The sequence below is a fragment of the Garra rufa genome, chromosome 13, assembly GCF_049309525.1.
Source record: "Garra rufa chromosome 13, GarRuf1.0, whole genome shotgun sequence".
Classification (NCBI taxonomy): domain Eukaryota; kingdom Metazoa; phylum Chordata; class Actinopteri; order Cypriniformes; family Cyprinidae; genus Garra; species Garra rufa.
Window position 1 is genome coordinate 5,198,736 of NC_133373.1, and position 13,456 is coordinate 5,212,191.

General features: G+C 34.8%; 1 protein-coding gene across 1 annotated transcript in view; it reads left to right on the forward strand.

The window, feature by feature from the left end:
* The window catches only part of pdgfra (platelet-derived growth factor receptor, alpha polypeptide), a 32,335-nt gene that overhangs the window by 661 nt on the left and 18,218 nt on the right, over window positions 1–13,456 (forward strand). The window contains exons 2-13 of the mRNA XM_073816435.1: window positions 1,836–1,914; window positions 2,669–2,929; window positions 3,018–3,269; window positions 4,993–5,144; window positions 6,717–6,879; window positions 7,015–7,201; window positions 8,158–8,273; window positions 8,360–8,650; window positions 9,833–10,099; window positions 12,114–12,244; window positions 12,362–12,530; window positions 12,650–12,839. Coding sequence (XP_073672536.1) covers window positions 1,857–1,914; window positions 2,669–2,929; window positions 3,018–3,269; window positions 4,993–5,144; window positions 6,717–6,879; window positions 7,015–7,201; window positions 8,158–8,273; window positions 8,360–8,650; window positions 9,833–10,099; window positions 12,114–12,244; window positions 12,362–12,530; window positions 12,650–12,839 — 2,237 coding nt within the window. The 5' untranslated portion in view covers window positions 1,836–1,856. The remainder of the gene's footprint in view (window positions 1–1,835; window positions 1,915–2,668; window positions 2,930–3,017; window positions 3,270–4,992; window positions 5,145–6,716; window positions 6,880–7,014; window positions 7,202–8,157; window positions 8,274–8,359; window positions 8,651–9,832; window positions 10,100–12,113; window positions 12,245–12,361; window positions 12,531–12,649; window positions 12,840–13,456) is intronic.

Genomic DNA, 13,456 nt, shown 5'->3' on the forward strand with positions numbered 1-13,456 from the left:
GGCAAACACATTTCGGACTAGATCTGGAAACTTGTTTACCCATCAAAATTTAATTGGGATGTCCATAACCACACTGGAATACCATACTGGAGATTTGTTTATGGCGGAGCAATGGGGTCAAAACACGATTGAGGAGTTTGGAAAACTTATTTGCCGCCTTCTGCACTCAAGTCCGAGTCGATGATGAAGCATGAATGGGAACTTCTCTCACATCTGGATTAACTTAATGCAATCTAGGTACTGTTTACAAATGACCAAAGAGACCGTGTTGCTTTGCTTTGACTGGAATTAGACTAAAACTGGATGAAATGAAAGAAAATTATAGTTTTCTTTTTTTCTTTCCCTCTGCAGGGCACTTAGTAATTGTACCTCAACAGACTATCTTTAGACCACTTTCTTTTATTCCCATGGAAATCGCTTTTACGCGTGAAGTGTTGGAGGGCACCCCTCGACTCAGCTGTTGCCCGAAAGTGTCAAGCGCAGCGGATCGGTTGCGTTTGGCAGCCAGTTGCGCATCTGTGTGTGGGCGCCTGGCGATGGGGGGTGCGCGGAGAAAACTGCGGGCCGAAATTTGCGCTCTAGTCACCGCTGGACAGATGAGCGACACCAAAAGCGCACCCGTCTGCCATTGCAAAATTGATTCCCACAGCAATTCAATGGATTCCCAAATTGCGGCACAGAAAGGGGTCGACTAATTACAGCCTTTCTCAGCACCCCCGGATTCACCAAGGATAATTAGCTTGAGAGGGCTGACATGAGCAAACGGCAGAGCTTCAGTCTTCTCTGGGCTGTAAAAAGAGTTTTTTCCTTCACTTTGAAGTAGACTTTGTGGGACCACATAGCCTATCTTAAAAAAGTGGACATGTTTTTTTTTTTATTTACCTTGATTTTTATTTATTTGAAGAGGGATAAATTAAATAACTGGTGCGTTTCCTCGGGATAACTGAGTTTTAACAGAGCTGACCACTTCAGATTGAGTGGCATTGACTGTCTGCTGAAGCGCTGATGGAACCCAGGGGTCTGAGGATCAGACAGACAGAGATAAAACACGCGTGCTCGGAATGTCTGATTAGAAATTTGCCAAAACAAGCGCTGATGGGACTTTTGAAATCGAAAGAAACAAAGACAGAATGCAACAAAGTGCTGCAAGACTGCAATCTGATTTACGCGCTGTAATCTCAACGTTCAGAAAAAGTTTGAATACCAGTTTAAATTCAGAGCAATTTTTACTTAACATGTTAATTTATATCGCGATTTAAAATTAAGAAAACAGTTACAAATAGTCACAATAATCGTAATGCTGATATACATGTCCATGCGAGCTGTCGTATGTTTTATTTTGCAGTATCCGTCTGTTTTAAAACGTTACAATTGTGCGAATGTAGTGAGAAAACACCATTTTTTCCACATGTGGATTATTGAAAACTATCAACTATCCGTTGATTATACTCTCTGCGGTGGTCTCTCTTCGGGAAAATGTGTGCTGTGTCTCCACCTGGTGGTCGAGCAAAGCTGAACCGAACTATCCAAGCGCTCCGCCGACAAAGAGTCTGGCGTCGGTTTACTGACTGAATAGCGTCCAGACTTTTAAAGACCTTTTATGTCTTGGCACTGAACCTTTCCAAAACTTTCTGCTGCCGATTATTCAATGGTCTCCCTAGGCTACCTGAGTTATTACTGAATAGAGGTTCATCTTTTATACTGGATTAACCGCAAGAGATCTATGCAATACAAATCCAGAATTGACACAGAAACTGTCTGTGTTTGGATTTGCTTTTGATCGTTTTCATGTTCTGTCTATTTTTAAAAACGATGTTTATTTTCTCCTCTTTCAGCTGAGCACGATCAAAGTGGTCATGGGGTTCCTGGAGACACATCTCGTTTTGGGGATTGTCTTATTAGGGGTGTTTTCAGGTATGTGGATGTTAAAAATCAAGGATAATGTGGAAAAAAAGTGATTGTTGTTTTTTGTTGTTGTTTCATTTACATTTATATGTACCACTGTTATTAAAGATACATTTTAGAACAGTAAGAAATCTCTTCTGCTCACCAAGCCTGCTTTTATTTGATCCAAAATGCAGTAATATTGGGAAATATTTCACTATTTAAAATAACTGCTTTCTATTTGAATATATTTTAAAATGTAATTTATTCCTGTGATCAAAGCTACATTTTCAGCATCATTACTCCAGTCTTCAGTGTCACACGATCCTTCAGAAATCATTATCATATGCTGATTTGTTGTTGTTCGAGAAATATTTATTATTGTTATCAATATTTAAAACAATTGAGTAAGTTTTTTTTCAGGATTCTTTAATGAATTAATGAAAGATCCAAAGATCAGCGTTTATCTGAAATAAAAAGCTTTTATACACTTATAATGTTACAAAAGATTTCTAATTCAGATAAATGCTGTTCTTTTATACTTCTATTTATCAAAGAAACCTGAAAAAATCTACTACTAAAAATTCAGCTTTGAAATCACAGGAATAAATTACATTTTAAAATATATTCAAGTAGAAAACAGTTGTTTTAAATAGTAAAAAAAAAAAAAAAAAAGTTTTTGCTGTGCAGAAGAGACTTCTTTTAAAAATCTTGCTGTTCAAGAACTTTTGACTAGTAGGGCGTAAGCTGTAATTAATCAAATACATTAAATATCTCCCTGCAGATGTTTCAAAACCCTGGCCGGTTATTAATTCAGATAAAAAGGAATTTATTCTGACACCTAATTCTGAGTTGATCATCACTTGCTCGGGTGAGAGGAGAGTGACATGGGTTGAGCCGCTACCGCAAAACAGTGATGTCCATTACGGAATTAATCAAAGCACTTTGGTGATCACTGATGCTGAGGCCTCTAACACAGGATACTACACCTGCTTGTATGAGGATCCACCTGAAAAAGACATTGACATCTACGTTTTTGTTATAGGTACATCATTGTGACTACTAATACACATGCACATAATAATTACCACATTTTGCATTTGTTAAACGGACTCCCAACTCTTGTTCCTCAGATCCTGAGGTTCCGTTCGTGTCTGAACCTGCTGTTGAAACAGACGAGACGGGAACAACTATCCCCTGCCGCGCGACAAACCCACATTCTCAAGTGATACTTAGAGACCTGCAGAGCGGGGATGAGGTTTCTCTGCTTTACGACCACAAAATCGGCTTCTTCGGTGTATTACCACCAGGTCGCTATGTTTGCGAAACGAGCGTGAATGGCAAAACAATGCAGAGCATCGTTTATGATGTGACAAATCATAAGTGTAAGTAACGTGTTTAATATTTTAAACAGTATGAGTTGTTTTTGATTGTGACAAAGAAAAGTGAAGCATTAGGTCATAGCTTTGACATGACACAAGTACCAAGGGAGATGACAAATTCTTGTTAGTGAAGAGTGATGACATTTTGAGTCGGGGTGGGCCGCAGGTGTGAGATGCTGACGCACACTTGCTTCATTTTGGATCATCGTACACTGCAAGTAAAACGAAAAGAACATTTATAGCCTGTTGAAGGCACCGCTTAAGCAATAAGCAAGAAATAGAGTGACTGAGTGTTTCTGCATTAGTCTTAAAGGAGAAGTTCACTTCCAGAACAAAAATTTACAGATAAATGTCATCCAAGATGTTCATGTCTTTTTTTTTTAAAAGTCTTAAAGAAATTATGTTTTTTGAGGAAAACTTGTCAGGATTTCCCTCCAGATAGTGGACTTCTATGGTGCCCGCGAGTTTGAACTTCCAAAATGCAGTTTAAATGCAGCTTCAAAGGGCTCTAAATGATCCTAACTGAGAAAGAAGTAGAAACGATTGGTTATTTTCTAAAAAATGACAATTTATATACTTTTTAACCTCAAATGCTCTTCTTGTCTAGCTTTGCGTCAGCTCTGTGTAATCTGGTTTATGACAGCTAGGGTACGTCAAAAAACTCACATCTCATTTTCTACTCCAACTTCAAAATCATCCTACATTTTTTTAGAAAATGACCAATCGTTTTGCTAGATAAGACCCCTCTTCCTCAGCTTTGAGCCCTTTAAAGCTGCATTTGAACTTCATTTTGGAGGTTCAAACTCGGGGGCACCATAGATATCCATTATGTGGAGAAAAATCCTGAAATGTTTTCCTCAAAAAGAATAATTTCTTTACAACTGAAGAAAGAAAGACATGAACATCTTGAATGACAAGGGGGTGAGTACATTGCCTGTACATTTTTGTTCTGGAAGTGAAGTACTCCTTTATATGTAGCTTCAAATCTAGCAAAATTATTGGTTATTTTCCAAAAAAAATCTAAACAATTTATATACCTTTTAACCTCAAATGCTCATACTGTCTAGCTCTTCATCAACTGTGTATTCCGGTCAAAAAACTCCCATCTCAGGTTCTTCTACAACTTCAAAATCACCCTGCATCGCTGTTTTACCTTTTTTTTTTTTGTAAAGGCTGTTTGATCATCTTTGCATGTTCACTTAGTAAACACTGGGTCAGTACTTCTGCAGCGATGTAGGACAATTTTGAAGTTGGAGGAGAAAATGAGATTGGAGTTTTTTGACATAACCTAACTGCCTTGAACCGGAATAAACAGAGTACACAAAGAGCTAGACGAGACGAGCATTTGATGTTGAAAAGTAAATAAATTGTCAATATTTTTTAGAAAATAACCAATTGTTTTGCTAAATAAGACCCGTCTTACTTGGCCGGGATCTTTTAGAAACCTTTGAAGCTGCATTTAAACTGCATTTTGTAAGTTCAAACTTAGGGGCACCATAGAAGTCCATTTAAATGTTGTCGTCAAAAAACATAATTTCTTTATGACTGACTTAAATAGGGGTTAGCGAATTATCTGTAAATTTTTGTTCTAGAAGTGAAATTCTGCTTTAAGTACTTGACCCTGATTTCACTCATACATGTTTTTAGTATTATTAGAAGACTAGTAAGCAAAATGAGTTTTATTGTAGCATTGTTCATGTTTTGAATGATTTGTATTGTATTAAAGATGCAGATGATGATGATGAAGAAGAAAAGAGCTTCAACATAGATTTGAGAGCCAGTATGGAGGATGTGAAAGAGGGGGATGCTGTCAATCTTACCTGTGAGACGCCTCCTGGAAATGTTTTCAACCAGCAATGGTTGCATCCCCAAAAACAGGCAAGATGCTAATCTGTTTGCCGTTTCTCTCTCTCTCTTTCCATTTCTGTTTTGTCCGTAACTAATATAAACAAAACTTACTTGAGGTGTGACGCAGAGTTGCAGTGCTTTCTCGTTTTTTTATATAACGGCTGGAGGGAAATATAAAAATGTAAAGAAGTTAAGGTAGGAACCTCAAAGGAAAGGAGTGACACTAATTTACTATGTACTTTGACCTATGACCTGTATGTCCTGTGAGTGTTGAAGACAGATGTGCCTTTCTCACCTCTGTGAGCCCTCTGTGGTTTGGTGAATCCACATGTGTGCAAAATTCACAAGACCACAGATGTCTGTTTGTATTAACATGTTTAATAAAGGGTTTTTCTTAGTTTTACGTAATGTTTTTGTGCATTCCAGATGTTTGTTAGTTAGTTAAAATTATTGTTTATTTGATGAGACTTGTACGTTCCTAATCAAAAGAAATTAGTTTGTTAGTTTTACTTGATGTAATGGTTGTGATAGTTAGGTATATAGTTAGCTGGTGCAGTTTTTGTTTGGTTGAGGAACAATGTGAGTTTCAAATCAAAAGATGTTCGTAGGTTAGTTTGTTTTTTCGTGCATTTGTGCATTCGTGAATATTAATTCCAAATCAAAAGATGCTAGTGAGTTATTTTGTAAGTTGGTTGGTTAGTTATGTAGGAGTTGGTTTAAGTTTATGAAATTTGTGTGTGTTTGATGTGTTTATTTGTGACCCTAGACCACAAAACCAGTCTAAAGTAGTGCAAAATACATTGTATGGGTCAAAAGAATACATTTTTCTTAGCAAAAATCATTAGGATATTAAGTAAAAACCATGTCCCATGAAGATACTTTGTAAATTTCCTATTGTAAATATATCAAAACTTATTTATTAGTAATATGCATTTCTAAGAACTTCATTTGGACAACTTTTCTCAGTATTTAGATATTTTTTCAACCCTCAAATTCCAGATGTTCAAATAGTTGTATCTCAGCCAAATATTGTCCTATCCTAACAAACCATACATGAGTGGAAAGCTTATTTATTTAGTTCAGTTTCAAAAAATGGACACTTATGACTGGTTTTGTGTCACATTTGGTTGTGGAAAAAACATGCCGGTTAGTTTTTGTGTGTTTCCTGAAAAGAGGTGTTTATATTTCAGTGAGTTTGAATGTACATGTAGCTCACCATCCGAGTTTGTTTCAACTTCTGTCAGAAGCATTATCTTTAAAAATAAGAAAGCAGTGTGGAATTGTGTAGAGATGCTCCAAGTCCTTGTCTGGACCGGAGCCGTTCTGGGTTCTGCTGGGGTTGTTTGTGATGAGTACGGGCCTTTAAAAGACTTGTGTAGAGCTGATTTATCTCCTGCAGGCTGCCCTGAAATGTGGACAGAGACATGTGTTACAGACACTAATGTACATCTTTGCAAGGAAAAGCTTAGTTGATGAATTGGAATTTAAAAAAAGAACGAAAGAAAAATTGCAATTGATCGCTGTCATGTCGTCATCATTCCACATGTGTATTTATAATAAACTCAATGTGTGTAATACTGCTCTTATTATTACTCTGTTCAGGCTAGAGAGGCTGTTCCAATGAAGTTAACTTTCCCAGACAAGGTTCAATACATCCTCAACATCCCAAAAGCCTCTGTGGAAGACACTGGACACTATGAGTGTGCTGTAACCAACCAATTAACTGGGAAAACCAAGTCTCTCATCCTGGGAATCACAGTCCACGGTGTGCACTTCTCTTTCTCACTTCGACTCTACACACCTCTGCTTTCACCATTAAAACCAGTAAACGGAGATGGGCTGAACAGATGTGGAGTGGACAATCAATCAATGTTCTTTCTTTCTTTCTTCTGACCTTTAGAGAGCTCTTTTGTGGAAGTAATATCTAATGGCATTGGGCCAGTGGAGGTTGTGTCGCTTTTGGAGGAAAAAGAGTTCACTATTTACATCGATGCTGACCCTGAGCCAAAGGTCAGGTGGTTTAAAGATGGCCTTCAGCTAAAAGACGGCTACATCTCCACCAAGACCTCTCATCTGGAAGGCCTCAGGTAGAAATTCACAAAATTGTTCATAAAATAGACAATATTTGTCCTTCTGTTTAAAATAGCAATGTTTTATCTCATAATTTCAACCACTGATAATATTTCTATAAAATACAGTGTATCATAATACCCAAATAAACAGTGTATTAAATAAATACATACATAAGCTGTGAAATTATTTTATTTTTGAATCTTAATATTAAAACAAATATTTGAAAAATATTTTTAAAACATATTATGTTAATATAAAAAAATCAATAAATTCTATATCAAAAACATTTGTAATATTTAGAAATGAACATAAACCTAAATAAATACTGTAAAAATATATATTCAAAAAATATTTATTTAGGTTAATGTTAATGTTAGATCATTTAAAATATACATTTAACTTAAAAAAAATATTAGTGCTGTCAAATGATTAATTGTGATTAATTGTATCCAAAATAAAATTTTTGTTTACATAATAGATGTGTGTGTACTGTGTATGTATTATGTATATATAAATACACACACATGCATGTACTGTATATATTTATAAAAATGTTTAAATATAATAAAATATGTGTATATATATAATATTTAAATACTGTATATACATGTAAATATATGAAAATATTTTCAAAATATATACTGTATGTTTGTGTATTTATATATACATCAAATATATACAGTATACACGCATATATTATGTTTACGATTAATCATTTGATAGCACTAAAAAACTATATATCATTAAATGTGAAAATGAACACTGACCTAGATTCATAAATGCTATAAAATATAAATACAAAATATAAATAAAATATTGTTGTGTTGTGGTAATAAAGTACAGTTATTATGAGCTAAGTACTGTTATTGTTGCATTTACTTTTGTTACCAAACTGAAGCTTATTAAAAGTGTCACTAGTTTCATAATTCCACTGAATTAATTTATAAGAATTATGTTTTTTCTTATAAAGGTATGAGAATATTTTGGTTCTTCGCCACCCCATAGAGGAGGACAGTGGCGTCTATGAGATTGTTGCCTCCACTGGTTCCAGAACTTCAAGATTTGCATTCAAACTGCTAGTTGAAGGTATAATTCATTCAAATCAAACAGCAAAACAATGTATAAAATGAATCAGAAACCCAAATCTAAAAACTTGCTCATGTTCTGATCAGCCACGTATCCAGAGCTGCCACAGTCAGTTTTGGCTCCAGTCGTGTGGCCACAGAGGGACAGCATGGAGGTGACTCTCCACTCCACTTTCAGACTCACATGTCGAGGTCAGGTCGAGCTCTCCTGGCACAGCCCTGTTTACCTCCACGATCAGATCGACTCTGAAAAGAAAGGACTTTTCATCTCCACCGTGACTGTTGGCAACGCGACAGCCGCCCATACAGGAGACTACATCTGCTACTATGACTCCAGCAACAACACTGAGGAGACATCCATCTATATTTATGTTCCAGGTGAGTACTTTTTTGTGACACTGGACCACAAAACCAGTCAGACGGGTTGATTTAACACATTTGTAGATTAATAAATACATAGAATGAATAAGCTTTCCATTGATGTATGGTTTGTTAGGATAGGACAAGTTTGTTAGGACAACTATTTGAAAATCTGGAATCCGAGGATGCAAAAAAATCAAAGTATTGAGAAAATTGCCTTTAAAGTTGTCCAGATGAAGTACTTAGCAATGCATATTACTAATAAAAATTAAGTTTTGATATGTTTATGGTAGGAAATTTACTAAATATCTTCATGGAACATGATCTTTACTTAATAGCCTAATGATTTTTGTCAAATAGACATTTAAATTTCGCATTTAATGAAACAATATTTGTCCTTCTGTTAAAAAAAGCAATGTTTTATCTCATAATTTCTATTTCTGATAATATTTCTCTGAAATACAGTGTTTCATAAAACCCAAATAAACAGTATAATAAATATATAAATAAACAAATTATTACACAAAAAAGCTGTGATTTTTTTTATTACTTAACTTTAACATGAAAAGATACATACTGTAAAAATATATTTATTTTTTATATTTTAAAAAATATGGAAAAAAGTTATATTAAAAAAAATTATCAAAATAAATTCTATAACACAAATATTTTTAATATTTAGAAATGAACATAAACCTAAATAAATACTGTAAAAATATTTATTTAGGTTAATGTTAACGTTAGGTCATTTTAAATATACATTTAACTTAAAAAAATATTAGTGCGGCCAAATTATTAATTGTGATTAATCACATGCACAATATTTTTTTTTTGTTTTCATAATATATGTGTGTGTACTGTGTATATGTATTATGTATATATAAATACACACAAAATATATATAATATCAATTATATGAATATAAATACTGTATATACATGTAAATATTTTCAAAATATATACTGTATGTGTGTGTATTTATATATACGTAAAAATATATACAGTATATAATGATTTTTGGCATTAAAAAAATCTATAATTTTGACCCATACAATGTATTATTGGCTATTGCTACAAATATATCTGTGCTACTTAAGAATGGTTTTGTGGTTCAGGGTCGCATTTTGTCTTTTTTTTTTTTTTACATGTTGTTTGAAAAATAAGAACTAACATTTAATTTCTTTCCAACAATGCACACAGATCCAGAAATGCCATTTGTTCCATCCATGGCCCCCTTTGAAAACCATGTCATGACAAATCACGAAGACATGGAGATTCCCTGCCGTGTGACGGACCCCAGTGCCAGCGTCTCTCTGATTAACATGGAGACCAATCAGGTTCTACCCAGTGTTTATGACAGCAAGAGAGGATTCATTGGCCTCTTCAGTGCTGGGACGTATGTCTGCAGGGCCCTCATTAATGGACAGGAGCATGACAGCATAGAGTACATCGTTCACGGCTGGACAGGTGAGAACAAGTTTGATAGTGTGAATTGCATGTATAAAGAATATTGCATCACTTATAATATCACTTGTATGGCCTCCTACCTGTAAATTGTTTGTCTTTACTGTGTTTATTGTAGGGCTGGGTGATAAAACAATAATTATTGTGATATAACATTTTTGCTAAAACAATGACAAGAGTTTGATAAATGTTTTAAGCAACAAACGAAACCGCACCACATGGACCGTTTATATGTTCGACTCAAAGCTCAAGCGGAAGCGCAGCATGAGCTTACTAGTGTGGAAGGCCAAATAGTTCAAAAACACATGAGTTTTAACTAGGGCTGTCAGTTTAATGTGCTAACTTAATTAGTTATGGAAACATAACATGATTCAAATATTTTAACACCGGTAAAATAAAGTTAACGCAGACCTGAATGTCATTTTATATTTCATAATGTTGACTGTTGACAAATAGGATGCAGGGCAACAACTCCACAAATGCATTTATGCCCTAAAATTCAAGATATTAGTACAAAAAATGCCTCTATATGTGTTTTGTCTCATATTTATATATTACATATCACATGGGCAGCAAGAGCAATATGACACAAATGCTGATTTCATCCTTAAATGTGCTTTTATACAACAGTTCAGTATGAGAAGTTGATATTGAGTTATATTTTAAACACAATATTATGTTTTTGCTCAATTTTGCAGAAAACATGCTACCTTTGAAGCAGAGCAAAATTGTGGTGTTTAGTTTTTGAATGTATTCACGTTTTGAACAAATTGTGTAAATCAATGATTCAAAAGCCCATTCATAAAGAGAGCCATTTATTTAATTCCTGAATGAATCAGCTGTTTGAACGAATCAAATGATTGACTTATAAAGACATTTACTGCAGATTTAGTTTCTTATTTAGAGAAAATAATTATAATAAAATAATAATTATAATAAAAATATTAAAAGGATAGTTAACCCAAAATTTTTTAATTCTGCTATTATTTACACACCCTAATGGGATATTCATATCAAATTTTACTATATTATTAAAACCAGTCTCAAGCAGCACAGGTATATTTGTAGCAATAGCCAAAAATACATTGTTTGGGTCAAAATTATTATTTTTCTTTTATGTCAAAAATCATTAGTATATTAAGTAAAGATCTTGTTCCATGAAGATATTTTGGTAATTTCTAACCATAAATATATCAAAACTTAATATTTGATTGGTAATATGAATTGCTAAGAACTTCTTTCGGACAACTTTAAAGGCGATTTTCTCAATATTACGATTTTTTTTACACCCACAGATTTCAGACATTCAAATAGTTGTATATCAGGAAATATTGTTCTATCCTAACAAATCATACATCAGTGGAAAGCAAACAAATCATACATCAGTTTCTAAAAAATGACCCATATGATTAAGCCATAGTGCATTTGTTTTTAGACTGCTTTCATACAAATATCTTTTTATTTTTACAATAAAAATTAGTCATAATTAGTCATAAATGGTCAATTTCAATATAAAAATAAGGTTGTTACAATTTTTACAGATGCTACTGGTTTTGGTAATGAACATAAATTGATCTAAAATCTTCATCCTAACTCAAGCTACTGTCAAATGTGCATTTCTAAGAGACCAAAAATTGTAATATTATTAATATTGCAGCCTGCTCTGCAAACTGTGCTGAAGATGTGCCATCAAAGTCAGTCAACAAAAAAACTTGTTTCACGATTTGCAACAACTAAAACATGCAGAAACAAAGAAATTAATCTTTCTATTCAGATTTTTATTTTGTTAAGGAAAAATGACCACTTACTTAGGAGCAAAAATCTTTAAGGAGTCTTTAAACTAAATTAAACAATAAACCTTATTTATTGTAATGTTGTTATTGCATGTGTCTACTGTAATGCATGTGATGTGCTGATCTTGTAAAGACAAATGTGTTTTATGAAAGAATGAATTTAAATAATTCCCCTGCAATGCATTAAAACCTATTTAACTTGCATTCATTATATTTTCCCTCAGGAGGGTCTGATGTGCAAGTTGAGCTCCGAGCAGAGAAGAAAGCTCTGCTGGTGGGTGAGACCATCACTGTTGACTGTGTAACCAGAGGCAGTGAGATGCTGGAAGACCACTGGAAATACCCTGGGAAACTGGTGAGGCAGAAACAGAATAATAAAGAACAAATTTGCTTCACATCGTGTGAATAAAATCAATATTAAACTCATTAAAAATAAATATATTTAAATTCTCCCTCTGTCGTTCTCTCTTAGGCGGATCGAGGAGTAAAGACCGTAAAGGAGAATAAGCGAGATCTTGAGATCCATTATACTCTGACAGTGGCTAATGCCTCACCCAAAGACAGCGGCGTCTACGCCTGCTCCATCACTGACATAATGAGCAACGAGAGCCAAACCAAACAGCTCACTATTACAGTCTATGGTACAGAGATGAAAAATACACAATAAAATACCCATGATTTTTAATGCATATGGCAAAATCACACAGTTCTGAGTGATTCATTTGCAGTCCTAATCTGCCCTTATGGTTTTCATATGCAGATCGTGAGTTTGTGAGCATAAATCCAGTGACTGCTCCATTGGAGACTGCTAGTCTGGATGAGGTACGAGAGTTCAGGGTGGACATACAGTCTTTCCCTGCCCCTAAAGTCACATGGTTAAAGGACGGCTTGGTCCTAGGAGACGTTACTGCAGAGATCACCACCACCCTCCTAAAAATCGATGAAACCAGGTGACTAAAATAGCTTTGCCTTAAAGGATAACTATTGCCAAAATGCAACCTGGGCTGTTTTTTTTCCTGTAAACGAGACAAACTTGTATCTAAAAGCATAATTACGACAAACGTGCCGTTTTTGAGATTGACCGTGATTTCGTTTTGTGGTCAATGGCCGGTGAATGAGAGTACTAAGGGCATAAATTTGAGTGCATCAAAATCGATATTTTTACAACACTAAGAAGGCTCGACACACCATGAAACTTTGCTCGAAGTATCGCCTGGGTCTCTACACATGAACTCGAGCATTGAGAACATTGTTTGTGTATACAGAGTTTACTAAAAAGAAAGTTTTGAACAACTCACTTTCACTGTTTAAGTTTCCGCTCGCGGCCGTCTTGCCAGTCTAGAGGTGTCGATCTCAGAATGCGAGGAGAGTAAAGATGGATAGCTCCTAAAGCATATTTCGATATAAATGCACGGCTAATTCGTTGTTTTGTTGCAAGTGAAAAACAATATTAACCTTCTAGTTGTAAAAAGAGCCTCATATAAGCCTAATATTTCGTCCTATGGAGTCCATTCATTCGCATTCGGAGATCGACACCTCTAGACTGGCAAGACGGCCCGCGAGCAGA